We start from the raw sequence: 16,310 nt of genomic DNA, 5'->3' as shown, positions 1-16,310 counted from the left end.
GTATATTTATATCAGTATCTGTACATATTCTGTATAGTAGTGTCTATTACATGCAGTTGTATGAAAATTGGTGTATACAATCCCTTAAGGCTAGGGGGCCGATTTATCAATGTCTGGCGGATCATGTTCTGGTGAACTGCTTGTGCAATCCAGTCTCCTGCAGATTGGCCACTAGCAGGAGGTGTCAAGCTGATCGTATGCGATTGGGTGGATTGATGTGCACTGCCTCAGAGGAGGCGGACGAGTTAAGGAACAGTGGTCTTAAGACTGCTGCTTCTTAACTCCTGTTTCTGGCGAGCCTGAAAGGGTATTTATTTACTATGCAAACAGGTAGCCACTTTGTGCTACAATGTAACTACAGGACCTACCATTGTGACATGCTAAAAGAACTAAACTGGCTGACACTGGAATCCAGACGCACCCTCCTTGTGTTTAAGAGCCTTTCTGGAAAGCTCCCACCCTACCTGAGCAGAATGCTCTCCCCGGCTATTCCCACCTCCTATAACCTCCTATCCAGTACCAGCACATTATTTAGCTTGCCTCAATACAAAAAGAAAGCAGCTCGATCCTCCTTTTCCTACAGAGCACCACAATTATGGAACAACCTCCCGCACACTTTCAAACCTTCCCCAAGCCTAAAATCCTTTAAGAGATCCCTCTCTATATATCTCAAAACAGAATGCACCTGTCATGGTTGATTATATATTTCCTACCAGTTCTATGTTAAATGTTTGCATATATTGTGTATTATTATTGTTTTTGTATTTTATTGTAGCCTATTGTATCAATGCAATGTTTTGTGGCCCAGGACATACTTGAAAACGAGAGAAATCTCAATGTAATCCTTCCTGGTAAAATATTTTATAAATAAATAAATTTAGGGTGCAGGGGTATTTGGCCCCATTTGGGCCATGATAAATCAGCCCCTAGGTCTCAGTAGTGCATTGCTGATTCCTAACCTATGTAGGTATGCTAATTGAATATTAAGAGGTAGTGATTAAACAAGTTAAAATATTGTATTGTAGGAAAAAGTCAAGTTAATGCTGATTAAATTGATATTAAAACTAGCAGAAAATAATAATAAATTATTAAATGTTCATTGGCTGAAATAGACATTTCTCAAAGTTCCATTGGTGAACAGAAACTGACCTGCACAAGAATGAAGTTAAAAAGTTGTTTTTCAATCAACAAAAAACAAATAATGTAAAATACCTTCTTTTAAATGCAAAAAAACTAAATGTATGCTTACCTGATAAATGTATTTATTTTTTGACACAGTGAGTCCACAAATCATCTAATTACTACTGGGAATATCACTCCTTCCCAGCAGGAGGCGGCAAAGAGCACCACAGCAAAGCTGTTAAATATCACCTCCCTTCCCTCCAACCCCAGTCATTCGACCGAAGTAAAGGAGAGAAAGGAAGCAACAAGGTGCAGAGGTGCCTGAGGTTTATAACATAACAAAAAAACCTGTCTTAAAAACAGGGCGGGCCGTGGACTCACCGTGTCAAGAATTAAATAAATGTATCAGGTAAGCATAAATTTTGTTTTCTTTCTAATAACACGGTGAGTCCACGGATCATATAATTACTATTGGGAATCAATATCCAAGCCAGAGGACACAGATGATAAGGGAAGTACAAGACAGAGAACCTAAATAGAAGGCACCACTGTTTGAAGAATCTTCTAGACACCTAAACTTTACCACCTCCTTGCTCTAACGTACGCAAAGAGAATGACTGGGGAGGGAAGGAAGGGAGGTGATATTTAACAGCTTTGCTGTGGTGCTCTTTGCCGCCTCCTGCTGGGCAGGAGTGATATTCCCAATTGTAATTAGAGATGATCCATGGACTCACTGTGTCATTAGAAAGAAATATGTTTTTAATGTCCCTTCACTATCATTTGTGTAAATCCCTCAATATATTTGATTACAAAACTACAGACATAATTGCACTGCCAGTAAATACCGTGCGTGACGTTGCTGTCCCTCGCACACCGTACTGAAGCTGGAACTGCAGATCATATGCGGGAAGAGGTGGCCTTTTCCAGCTCACATATAAATGTCCATCACCGTCTGTGATCTCAGCTTTGACTCTTGACACAGCGAATGGTTTTACTGAGCCCACACACAAAAAACACAGCATGTTAATGCAATTCTAACAGGCTGGAAATTAAATGACACGGAACAAAACCTATTAAATGACCAATAAACTGGTGTCACTTTTAATATTGCTCTGCTGATTTCCTGGCAGCACAGAATCTTATGCTCAATTTACATTTTAGACTTTTTCAGCCCATTTGAAGTTTGTTTTAAAGATCATTTCCATTAGCACATTTGTAAATGATAAGATTATTTAATTTGACACTGGATTCAGTTTATGTCATTAAAGTGATATTCTTTTTTTATACACTCATAATATATACAGTAAACTCTCAATTAACCGGCACCCATCGGGATTGGTAGATTCCGGATAAGTGTATTTTTGGTTGCTTGAAAGTTACTATTAAAAATAGGCCTAACTAGTTCTATAACCCAGATTTTACTATAAACGCTGTATTTACTTGATATTAATATTTAAATACATACAAGGGTTAGTGTAGCAGAAAAGAGTCCTGAGACATTAATTACTACCTGTCTATTGGTCTATCTACAAGATCCGGACTGTTTGTTATAGAGCACATTTATGTTCTAACAGGTTTCCTTTTTTTTCCGGTTGCTTGAGTTCGGGATAAGAGTCTACTGTATCAACAATTCAGCACTAGATTAAAAAAAGATCTGAATAAAAAAATAAAAATATTTAAAGTATTTAAACTGTGATTTTGTTAGTACAATTTGCATTGCTTTGCAGTTCCAGGGCATACCCATTAAAGGGACAGTCTAGTCAAAATGAAACTTTCATGATTCAGACAGGGCATGTCATTTTAAACAAAATTAACTTTTATCATCAAATTTGCTTTGTTCTCTTGGTATTCTTTGTTCTATATTGTACTTCTTTAGACAGTGCTATACACCTTGTAAGTTTGCAAGATCTGTGCTATACCTGTGCAAGGGTTAATAAGAGATTCATCAGATATCTGATCATGGCCAGTAAATGTAGTACTGCACTGCCACCTACAGGCTGCTGGTAGTAAGGAGAGTGTGATATAAGAACCTACAATGTGTATTCATTTTAACCCTATGGGGCTCATTTATCAAGCTCTGAACGGAGCTTGTGGGCCCGTGTTTCTGGCGAGTCTTCAGACTCACCAGAAACAGAAGTTATGAAGCAGAGGTCACAAAGATCGCTGCTCCATAACCCTGTCAGCCTGCTCTGAGCAGGTGGACAGGAATCGCCGGAAATCAACCCGATCGAGTACGATCGGGTTGATTGACACCTCCCTGCTGGCGACTCATTGGCCATGAGTCTGCAGGGGGCGGCGTTGCACCAGCAGCTCTTGTGAGCTGCTGGTGCAATGCTGAATACGGAGAGCGTATTGCTCTCCACATTCAGCGAGGTCTTGCGGACCTAATACGCACTGTAGGATCAGGTCCGCAAGACCTCTGATAAATAGGCCCCTTTGGCTGCTAAGCCATTTCCCACCTGTGTGCTAAGCTGGTTTTGAGCTTTTTGTTGCAGTTCCCATTCACACACCTTTAGAAGTTGTTTTTGTATGAATAACCTATACAAACTATATATTAGCGCTGTGGAATCTGTTGGCGCTCTACAAATAACCGATAATAATAATAATAATAATATATTGTTTTTTTCAGCAGACTCCGCAGATTCAAATATATACAATTATTATAAGTGTATTTGTAATCATGTTTGAAAAATAAAGCAAAACATTAGAAAAAAGTGTATATTTTTACTCCTGACTCAATAATTAACTGTATGCAATTTTATTTCTGTAAACTCTATCATCAAAACCTGTGTGGATAAATATTTGTAGTAGATAACCTGTATAAAATAAGAAAAAATTGATAACATTTCACTGTTTTTCTACAGTTTTATTGCCGGGATGTTACTTTAGTATATAATCAAAAACAGCGTTTTAAATGTAATATTGTGTTACTGGCATTTAAACAGTTCTAGCCACCAGGGAAGTTAAGATATGGCAACTAAACAATATTTAGAAACTACACTCCCAGGTCTATCAGATGAAGGTTTATTTGTATTTATATCTCAAAACTGGAGTATGTAACAAATAGGCAAATATTGCACTTGTTTAAAAAAAAAACAACGTTTTCTGAGCAAAGTGAGCTGTTTAGTTACTGTATATATTGTGCTGTCCAATTTTGTGCTATATCTACATGTAGCCCCTTATTTGATGCACCAAGGGGTGTACTTTCCAGAAATGTGCACTTTATTTACTGTATCTTAACTTCCCAGGTGGCTACAGCTGTCTAATTGCAGACATCACCCCTAAAAATTAAAAGACAATTATTTAAACAGCTCTAACCACATGGGAAGTTAAAAGGGTACATAAAGTACACATTTGTATAAAGTACACCCCTTTGGGCATCAAATGAGGGGCTACATGTATTGCTAGCACAAAAGTGGAGTGTGTAAAAACAAACGGAATATGGTGCTTTGGTAAAGTGACATGCTCAGCTATATATACATGTAGGCCCTTATTTGATGCGCTAAAGGGTGTACTTTCCAAAAATGTGCACTAGGGACAAAGCCGCTGTCAGAATCTTCTCTAGCAGCGTTAGCGTCATCCGAGAAGGAAACAAAGTCGAAGTTCATAAGGAACTCAGCTGCTTCCTCGTCACTCATCAGACGCTCAGCCATAATTCTCTTTACAAAGTGAATAGATATTTTGAAAGAATTTTTGCTGCTAGAAAAGATATAATTTTTATTGCAAAAAAATAAGCTTCTTTGCAGTAAAAATACAGGGGTTTTGAAAGAGGGTGAGAGCTGCGCACCTTCCAAGGGTTCTAAAACACTGATAATAATAATATATATATATATTTTTTTCATAAAAGCATCTCTCTAACATTGATTCATTTGTTATCACATGATCCAGGTGTGCATGTGATTACAAATATTAAATCGGTATCCATATAGTAAGGGAATGTCATTTTTCTTAGCGAGGGGATCACTCCGGTAACGCTGGTTACCACGGAGATCATTTAGCTAATTTACTTAAATTGATACTTTTTTTTAAAAGCAGGGACTAATTTATTTTAGGGAAATGTTGATCTTTATTTATGTGCCTTTAGAGACCCCCTATTTAAAATGTATTTATTTTTAACTTTTTTTTCGTTTTACTACACTTTAAAGATTGGAAAGGTGAGACGATTACCTTTCTAACAGTGGGTCCTGGGGGTCTGTAGCTGCTTAGATGCTTAGATATGGACATCTAAGCAGCATGCCCCATAAATAAAGTTGTGTGATGACATCATCGCATCAATGCGTGATGACGTCATCACGCTCCGTGTGAAGCCCCGAGTCTGCTCTTCAATATGAGGACAAGATCGTACGAGTAGAGGGAGATGGGGGCCCTCAGGCCCCCCTCAAGGTTAGTGATTCCTAGTGACGGCATAGAGCCGTTGTTAGCACCTGAGGGTGAAACTTAGCGACGGCTCCATGTCGTTGTTAGCATTTAAAGGGTTAAAAGGATTCTTAAAGCCTTAAACAATTTGTCAAACTATCAGTATTTATCCTGATTACTGTTGAGTTTGCTATTTTATTCCTATCCCTTGCAGCCGTAAAAGACAATATAAGTTTGGGGATGGATTTTAAGGGGAGAAGATAAAATTGATTTGTGTTGAAGTTACAAAGAAAACAGTCAATGACGTCAGACTAAAAATATGACACATTCTAACATTTACCTTTCTCTTTCTTCTTTTTCCTGTGTTAAAGGGACACTAAACCCAAAAATTGTCTTGCTATCTTTATTTGAAAAAGCAGGAATGTAAACTTAGGAGCCTGCTCATTTTTGGTTCAGCACCTGGGTAGCACTTGCTGATTGGTGGCTAAATGTAACCACCAATCAGCAAGCACTACCCAGGGTGCTGAATCAAAAATAGGCCGACTCCTAAGCTTACATTAAAGGGACAGTCAAGTCCAAAAAAAAAAAACTTTCCAATTTTTTCCCCCACCAATTTTGCTTTGTTCTCTTGGTATTCTTAGCTGAAAGCTAAACCTAGGAGGTTTATATGCTAATTTCTTAGACCTTGAAGGCCGCCTCTAATCTAAATGTATTTTTACATGTTTTTCACCACTAGAGGGTGTTAGTTCATGTGTTTTATATAGATAACATTGAGCCCATGCACATTAATTTTAAGAGGAGTGAGCACCGATTGGCTAAAATGCAAGTCTGTCAAAAGAACTGAAATAAGGGGGCAGTCTGCAGAGGCTTAAATGCAAGGTAATCACAGAGGTAAAAAGAATATTAATATAACTGAGATAAGGAGCAGTCTGCAGAGACTTAGATACATGGTAATCACAGAGGTAAAAAGTATATTAATATAACTGAGATAAGGAGCAGTCTGCAGAGGCTTAGATACAAGGTAATCACAGAGGTAAAAAGTATATTAATATAACTAAGATAAGGAGCAGTCTGCAGAGACTTAGATACAAGGTAATCACAGAGGTAAAAAGTATATTAATATAACTGAGATAAGGAGCAGTCTACAGAGGCTTAGATATAGGGTAATCACAGAGGTAAAAAGTATATTAATATAACTGAGATAAGGAGCAGTCTACAGAGGCTTAGATACAGGGTAATCACAGAAGTAACAAGTATATTAATATAACTGAGATAAGGAGCAGTCTACAGAGGCTTAGATATAGGGTAATCACAGAGGTAAAAAGTATATTAATATAACTGAGATAAGGAGCAGTCTGCAGAGACTTAGATACAGGGTAATCACAGAGGTAAAAAGTATATTAATATAACTGAGATAAGGAACAGTCTGTAGAGGGTTAGGTACAAGGTAATCACAGAGGTAAAAAGTGTATGAATATAACTGAGATAAGGAGCAGTCTGCAGAGGGTTAGATACAAGGTAATCACATAGGTAAAAAGTATATTAATATAACTGAGATAAGGAGCAGTCTGCAGAGGCTTAGATACAAAGTAATCACAGAGGTAACAAGTATATTAATATAACCAAGGTAATCAAAGAGGTAAAAAGTATATTAATATAACTGTGATAAGGAGCAGTCTGCAGAGGCTTAGATACAGGGTAATCACAGAGGTAAAAAGTATATTAATATAACTGAGATAAGGAACAGTCTGTAGAGGGTTAGGTATAAGGTAATTACAGAGGTAAAAAGTGTATGAATATAACTGAGATAAGGAGCAGTCTGCAGAGGGTTAGATACAAGGTAATCACATAGGTAAAAAGTATATTAATATAACTGAGATAAGGAGCAGTCTGCAGAGGCTTAGATACAAGGTAATCACAGAGGTAACAAGTATATTAATATAACTGAGATAAGGAGCAGTCTGCAGAGGCCTAGATACAAGGTAATCACAGGGGTAAAAAGTATATTAATATAACTGAGATAAGGAGCAGTCTGCAGAGGGTTAGATACAAGGTAATCACATAGGTAAAAGTATATTAATATAACTGAGATAAGGGGCAGTCTGCAGAGGGTTAGATACAGGGTAATCACAGGGATAAAAAGTATATTAATATAACTGAGATAAGGAGCAGTCTGCAGAGGGTTAGATACAAGGTAATCACATAGGTAAAAAGTATATTAATAAAACTGAGATAAGGGGCAGTCTGCAGAGGCTTAGATACAGGGTAATCACAGGGGTAAAATGTATATTAATATAACTGAGATAAGGGGCAGTCTGCAGAGGCTTAGATACAGGATAATTACAGAGGTAAAAGTATATTAATATAACTGAGATAAGGAGCAGTCTGCAGAGGCTTAGATACCTGGTAATCACAGAGGTAAAAAGTATATTAATATAACAGATAAGGAGCAGTCTGCAAAGGCTTAGATACAAGGTAATCACAGAGGTAACAAGTATATTAATATAACTGAGATAAGGAGCAGTCTGCAGAGGCCTAGATACAAGGTAATCACAGGGGTAAAAAGTATATTAATATAACTGAGATAAGGAGCAGTCTGCAGAGGGTTAGATACAAGGTAATCACATAGGTAAAAGTATATTAATATAACTGAGATAAGGGGCAGTCTGCAGAGGGTTAGATACAGGGTAATCACAGGGATAAAAAGTATATTAATATAACTGAGATAAGGAGCAGTCTGCAGAGGGTTAGATACAAGGTAATCACATAGGTAAAAAGTATATTAATATAACTGAGATAAGGGGCAGTCTGCAGAGGGTTAGATACAGGGTAATCACAGAGGTAAAAAGTGTATTAATATAACTGAGATAAGGGGCAGTCTGCAGAGGCTTAGATACAGGGTAATCACAGAGGTAAAAAGTATATTAATATAACTGAGATAAGGAGCAGTCTGCAGAGGGTTAGATACAGGGTAATCACAGAGGTAAAATGTATATTAATATAACTGAGGTAAGGAGCAGTCTGCAGAGGGTTAGATACAAGGTAATCACAGGGGTAAAAAGTATATTAATATAACTGAGATAAGGAGCAGTCTGCAGAGGGTTAGATACAGGGTAATCACAGAGGTAAAAAGTATATTAATATAACTGAGATAAGGAGCAGTCTGCAGAGGGTTAGATACAGGGTAATCACAGAGGTAAAAAGTATATTAATATAACTGAGATAAGGAGCAGTCTGCAGAGGCTTAGATACCTGGTAATCACAGAGGTAAAAAGTATATTAATATAACAGATAAGGGGGCAGTTTGCAGAGGCTTAGATACAAGGTAATCACAGAGGCAAAAAGTATATTAATATAACTGAGATAAGGGGCAGTCTGCAGAGGCTTAGATACAAGGTAATCACACAGGTAAAAAGTATATTAATATAACTGAGATAAGGAGCAGTCTGCAGAGGCTTAGATACAAGGTAATCACAGAGGCAAAAAGTATATTAATATAACTGAGATAAGGAGCAGTCTGCAGAGGCTTAGATACAAGATAATCACAGAGGTAAAAAGTATATTAATATAACTGAGATAAGGAGCAGTCTGCAGAGGCTTAGATACAAGGTAATCACAGAGGTAAAAAGTATAATAATATAACTGAGATAAGGAGCAGTCTGCAGAGGCTTAGATACAGGATAATTACAGAGGTAAAAAGTGTATTAATATAACTGAGATAAGGGAGCAGTCTGCAGAGGCTTAGATACAGGGTAATCACAGAGGTAAAAATTATATTAATATAAATGAGATAAGGGGCAGTCTGCAGAGGCTTAGATACAAGGTAATCACAGGGGTAAAAAGTATATTAATATAACTGAGATAAGGAGCAGTCTGCAGAGGCTTAGATACAGGGTAATCACAGAGGTAAAAATTATATTAATATAAATGAGATAAGGGGCAGTCTGCAGAGGCTTAGATACAAGGTAATCACAGGGGTAAAAAGTATATTAATATAACTGAGATAAGGAGCAGTCTGCAGAGGCTTAGATACAGGGTAATCACAGAGGTAAAAATTATATTAATATAAATGAGATAAGGGGCAGTCTGCAGAGGCTTAGATACAGGGTAATCACAGAGGTAAAAATTATATTAATATAAATGAGATAAGGGGCAGTCTGCAGAGGCTTAGATACAAGGTAATCACAGGGGTAAAAAGTATATTAATATAACTGAGATAAGGAGCAGTCTGCAGAGGCTTAGATACAGGGTAATCACAGAGGTAACAAGTATATTAATATAACTGAGATAAGGAGCAGTCTGCAGAGGCCTAGATACAAGGTAATCACAGGGGTAAAAAGTATATTAATATAACTGAGATAAGGAGCAGTCTGCAGAGGGTTAGATACAAGGTAATCACATAGGTAAAAGTATATTAATATAACTGAGATAAGGGGCAGTCTGCAGAGGGTTAGATACAGGGTAATCACAGGGATAAAAAGTATATTAATATAACTGAGATAAGGAGCAGTCTGCAGAGGGTTAGATACAAGGTAATCACATAGGTAAAAAGTATATTAATATAACTGAGATAAGGGGCAGTCTGCAGAGGGTTAGATACAGGGTAATCACAGAGGTAAAAAGTGTATTAATATAACTGAGATAAGGGGCAGTCTGCAGAGGCTTAGATACAGGGTAATCACAGAGGTAAAAAGTATATTAATATAACTGAGATAAGGAGCAGTCTGCAGAGGGTTAGATACAGGGTAATCACAGAGGTAAAATGTATATTAATATAACTGAGGTAAGGAGCAGTCTGCAGAGGGTTAGATACAAGGTAATCACAGGGGTAAAAAGTATATTAATATAACTGAGATAAGGAGCAGTCTGCAGAGGGTTAGATACAGGGTAATCACAGAGGTAAAAAGTATATTAATATAACTGAGATAAGGAGCAGTCTGCAGAGGGTTAGATACAGGGTAATCACAGAGGTAAAAAGTATATTAATATAACTGAGATAAGGAGCAGTCTGCAGAGGCTTAGATACCTGGTAATCACAGAGGTAAAAAGTATATTAATATAACAGATAAGGGGGCAGTTTGCAGAGGCTTAGATACAGGGTAATCACAGAGGCAAAAAGTATATTAATATAACTGAGATAAGGGGCAGTCTGCAGAGGCTTAGATACAAGGTAATCACACAGGTAAAAAGTATATTAATATAACTGAGATAAGGAGCAGTCTGCAGAGGCTTAGATACAAGGTAATCACAGAGGCAAAAAGTATATTAATATAACTGAGATAAGGAGCAGTCTGCAGAGGCTTAGATACAAGGTAATCACAGAGGCAAAAAGTATATTAATATAAATGAGATAAGGAGCAGTCTGCAGAGGCTTAGATACAAGATAATCACAGAGGTAAAAAGTATATTAATATAACTGAGATAAGGAGCAGTCTGCAGAGGCTTAGATACAAGGTAATCACAGAGGTAAAAAGTATAATAATATAACTGAGATAAGGAGCAGTCTGCAGAGGCTTAGATACAGGATAATTACAGAGGTAAAAAGTGTATTAATATAACTGAGATAAGGGAGCAGTCTGCAGAGGCTTAGATACAGGGTAATCACAGAGGTAAAAATTATATTAATATAAATGAGATAAGGGGCAGTCTGCAGAGGCTTAGATACAAGGTAATCACAGGGGTAAAAAGTATATTAATATAACTGAGATAAGGAGCAGTCTGCAGAGGCTTAGATACAGGGTAATCACAGAGGTAAAAATTATATTAATATAAATGAGATAAGGGGCAGTCTGCAGAGGCTTAGATACAAGGTAATCACAGGGGTAAAAAGTATATTAATATAACTGAGATAAGGAGCAGTCTGCAGAGGCTTAGATACAGGGTAATCACAGAGGTAAAAATTATATTAATATAAATGAGATAAGGGGCAGTCTGCAGAGGCTTAGATACAGGGTAATCACAGAGGTAAAAATTATATTAATATAAATGAGATAAGGGGCAGTCTGCAGAGGCTTAGATACAAGGTAATCACAGGGGTAAAAAGTATATTAATATAACTGAGATAAGGAGCAGTCTGCAGAGGCTTAGATACAGGGTAATCACAGAGGTAAAAATTATATTAATATAACTGAGATAAGGGGCAGTCTGCAGAGGCTTAGATACAGGGTAATCACAGGGGTAAAAAGTATATTAATATAACTGAGATAAGGAGCAGTCTGCAGAGGCTTAGATACAGGTTAATCACACAGGTAAAAAGTATATTAATATAACTGAGATAAGGAGCAGTCTGCAGAGGCTTAGATACAGGATAATTACAGAGGTAAAAAGTGTATTAATATAACTGAGATAAGGGAGCAGTCTGCAGAGGCTTAGATACAGGGTAATCACAGAGGTAAAAATTATATTAATATAACTGAGATAAGGAGCAGTCTGCAGAGGCCTAGATACAGGATAATTACATAGGTAAAAAGTGTATTAATATAACTGAGATAAGGGAGCAGTCTGCAGAGGCTTAGATACAGGGTAATCACAGGGGTAAAAATTATATTAATATAAATGAGATAAGGGGCAGTCTGCAGAGGCTTAGATACAAGGTAATCACAGGGGTAAAAAGTATATTAATATAACTGAGATAAGGGGGCAGTCTGCAGAGGCTTAGATACAGGTTAATCACACAGGTAAAAAGTATATTAATATAACTGAGATAAGGGGCAGTCTGCAGAGGCTTAGATACAGGTTAATCACACAGGTAAAAAGTATATTAATATAACTGAGATAAGGAGCAGTCTGCAGAGGCTTAGATACAGGATAATTACAGAGGCAAAAAGTATATTAATATAACTGAGATAAGGAGCAGTCTGCAGAGGCTTAGATACAAGGTAATCACAGAGGTAAAAGGTATATTAATATAACAGATAAGGAGCAGTCTGCAGAGGCTTAGATACAAGGTAATCACAGAGGTAAAAAGTATAATAATATAACTGAGATAAGGAGCAGTCTGCAGAGGCTTAGATACAGGATAATTACAGAGGTAAAAAGTGTATTAATATAACTGAGATAAGGGAGCAGTCTGCAGAGGCTTAGATACAGGGTAATCACAGAGGTAAAAATTATATTAATATAAATGAGATAAGGGGCAGTCTGCAGAGGCTTAGATACAAGGTAATCACAGGGGTAAAAAGTATATTAATATAACTGAGATAAGGAGCAGTCTGCAGAGGCTTAGATACAGGGTAATCACAGAGGTAAAAATTATATTAATATAACTGAGATAAGGGGCAGTCTGCAGAGACTTAGATACAGGGTAATCACAGGGGTAAAAAGTATATTAATATAACTGAGATAAGGGGGCGGTCTGCAGAGGCTTAGATACAGGTTAATCACACAGGTAAAAAGTATATTAATATAACTGAGATAAGGAGCAGTCTGCAGAGGCTTAGATACAGGATAATTACAGAGGTAAAAAGTGTATTAATATAACTGAGATAAGGGAGCAGTCTGCAGAGGCTTAGATACAGGGTAATCACAGAGGTAAAAATTATATTAATATAACTGAGATAAGGAGCAGTCTGCAGAGACTTAGATACAGGTTAATCACACAGGTAAAAAGTATATTAATATAACTGAGATAAGAAGCAGTCTGCATAGGGTTATATACAAGGTAATCACAGAGGTAAGAAGTATATTAATATCACTGAGATAAGCGGCAGTCTGCAGAGACTTGGATACAATGTAATTACAGTGGTAAAAGTATATTAATATAACTGAGATAAGGAGCAGTCTGAAGAGGGTTAGATACAAGGTAATCACAGAGGTAAAAAGTATATTAATATAACTGAGATAAGGGTCAGTCTGCAGAGGCTTAGATACAAGGTAATCACAGAGGTAAAGAGTATATTAATATAACTGAGATAAGGAGCAGTCTGTAGAGGCTTAGATACAAGGTAATCACAGAGGTAAAGAGTATATTAATATAACTGAGATAAGGGGCAGTCTGTAGAGGCTTAGATACAAGGTAATCACAGAGGTAAAGAGTATATTAATATAACTGAGATAAGGGGCAGTCTGCAGAGGGTTAGATACAAGGTAATCACAGAAGTAAAAAGTATATTAATATAACTGTGTTTGTTATGCAAAACTAGGGAATGGGAAATTAAGGGATTATCTATCTTTTAAAACAAGAAACATTCTGGTGTTGACTGTCCCTTTAAGTTGCTGCTCTATCTGAATCATGAAAGGAAACATTTGGGTTTAGTGTCCCTTTAAAGCTGTTTACTGTAACTGTGTTGCATATTATGATACCTACAGGACACATCATTTATATTTATTTTTGCTACAATATTTATAACAGCACAATTAATAAGAGTTTGAAAAGCTATTTTTTTTTATATTTAAAGGGACATTCAAGGGAAAAATAACATGTTAATATTTTGTTATAGTATTATGGCCCAGATAGTACAAAAATATTATCGCTACTGTGCCCTAAGTTTACTTCTATTTTTGTGCTCATATTACAAGCTCAGTTTTTATTGCTTGAATAATAGTCTATGCAGTGGTTTTCAAACTGTGAGGAGGGCCTCCCCAGGGGGCGCTAGAGGGGGGAGCTACTTCATACTACCCTATAGAAACCCCAAGCAGAAGCTGACTTTGGCAAACGTAGACTGTTTGTTAAGAGCAGACAATGACACTTGCCATGTTGTGGTGGAACAAGGCAAAGGGGGGATATAATAAAAGCAATGACATGAAATTGTTCAGACCCTGCATTGTGTTTGTTGTCTTGATCAGTAACTTGCGCTTAACACAGGAGAAACAAAGTGCAAACTGAAATAGAAATGAAGCCCTCTTCTGACTGAGATTTTAGAGTTGTGTATGAACCCTCGATCAGATGTAAATTCCCCAAATTGTTTTTCTCTACAGAGATTTCATGGCAATGTGCTGAATTTAATGCACCTGCTAGCAATGGATGTGACTGAAACATCTAAACTTAATAATTAGTAGGGGCATCCACATACTGGTGAGCCAATGACAAGAGGCATATATGTGCAGCCACCAATCACCAGCTAGCTCCCAATAAAGAATTGCTGCTTCTATGCCTACCTAGATATCCTTTTCAACATATTCTACCAAGAGAATAAAGCACATTTGATAATAGAAGTAGTTAGAAAAATTAAAAATGAAACTGAAAACTTTGATAAATATATTGTGGATAAAGAACTCTATGGGGCTGAATTGTCACGCTCTGAATGGAATGTGATGCCCCTGTTTCTGCGTGAGCCTTCAGGCTAAAGACCGCTGCTCCATAACTTGTCCGTCTGCTCTGAGGCTGCGGACATCAATCAACCCGATCCGCTACGATCAGGCTGATTGACACCCCCTGCTAGCGGCAGATTGGCCATGAATCTGCAGGGAGCGGTATTGCACAAACAGTTCACAAGAATGATACGCTGTCAGCATTTATCAATGTGCATCGGACATGACATCATATCACGTCTGCTCGCACTTAAATAAATCAGCCCCTATGAGTATAGCATTTTCTATAACTGAACACACCTATGGCTCAGATTACAAGTGCTGAGTTAGGTGTTGTTTTCTATAACTGAACACAACTATGGCTCAGATTACAAGTGCTGAGTTAGGTGTTGTTTTCTATAACTGAACACAACTATGGCTCAGATTACAAGTGCTGAGTTAGGTGTTGTTTTCTATAACTGAACACAACTATGGCTCAGATTACAAGTGCTGATTTAGGTGTTGTTTTCTATAACTGAACACAACTATGGCTCAGATTACAAGTGCTGAGTTAGGTGTTGTTTTCTAGAGCTGAACACACCTATGGCTCAGATTACAAGTGCTGAGTTAGGTGTTGTTTTCTGTAACTGAACACAACTATGGCTCAGATTACAAGTGCTGAGTTAGGTGTTGTTTTCTATAACTGAACACAACTATGGCTCAGATTACAAGTGCTGAGTTAGGTGTTGTTTTCTATAACTGAACACAACTATGGCTCAGATTACAAGTGCTGAGTTATGTGTTGTTTTCTATAACTGAACACAACTATGGCTCAGATTACAAGTGCTGAGTTAGGTGTTGTTTTCTATAACTGAACACAACTATGGCTCAGATTACAAGTGCTGATTTAGGTGTTGTTTTCTATAACTGAACACAACTATGGCTCAGATTACAAATTCTGAGTTAGGTGTTGTTTTCTAGAGCTGAACACAACTATGGCTCAGATTACAAATTCTGAGTTAGGTGTTGTTTTCTATAACTGAACACAACTATGGCTCAGATTACAAGTGCTGAGTTAGGTGTTGTTTTCTATAACTGAACACAACTATGGCTCAGATTACAAGTTCTGAGTTAGGTGTTGTTTTCTATAACTGAACACAACTATGGCTCAGATTACAAGTGCTGAGTTAGGTGTTGTTTTCTATAACTTAACACAACTATGGCTCAGATTACAAGTGCTGAGTTAGGTGTTGTTTTCTATTTTCGGGGGGGGGGGGGGGGGGGTTACAGGTTTTTATGACTTTTTACTTTCAGTATTATTATTTTCTGTAGTTTAGCTTATGGAGTCCTGTGTGTCTAGAGACACAAATTAGATGACATCTATAAAGAGAACAAAAGTAAGCATTATGCATAAGTACGTTAGATTCCGCACTGCGGTCTGGCTGTATTTACCACATTACAGTGGGAAACATTTGCAGCAAGAATGTAACTATTTGTAATCTTGCTTGCTTTTGTTACAGTAATTTGCAAGTTAGTATGGCTGCTTGAGGAGTGGCATATTGCCAGTATGGACATTTTTCTGCAATATTTATGTGGTAACACAC

At 37.2% G+C, this 16,310-nt stretch overlaps 1 protein-coding gene across 1 annotated transcript in view; it reads right to left on the bottom strand.

Moving 5' to 3' along the window:
* Positions 1-16,310, bottom strand: part of LEPR (leptin receptor) — a 484,020-nt gene that overhangs the window by 148,133 nt on the left and 319,577 nt on the right. The window contains exon 11 of the mRNA XM_053693687.1: positions 1,968-2,116. Coding sequence (XP_053549662.1) covers positions 1,968-2,116 — 149 coding nt within the window. The remainder of the gene's footprint in view (positions 1-1,967; positions 2,117-16,310) is intronic.

The sequence above is a fragment of the Bombina bombina genome, chromosome 10 (assembly GCF_027579735.1).
Source record: "Bombina bombina isolate aBomBom1 chromosome 10, aBomBom1.pri, whole genome shotgun sequence".
Classification (NCBI taxonomy): domain Eukaryota; kingdom Metazoa; phylum Chordata; class Amphibia; order Anura; family Bombinatoridae; genus Bombina; species Bombina bombina.
This window is presented reverse-complemented; position numbering and strand designations above follow the sequence as displayed.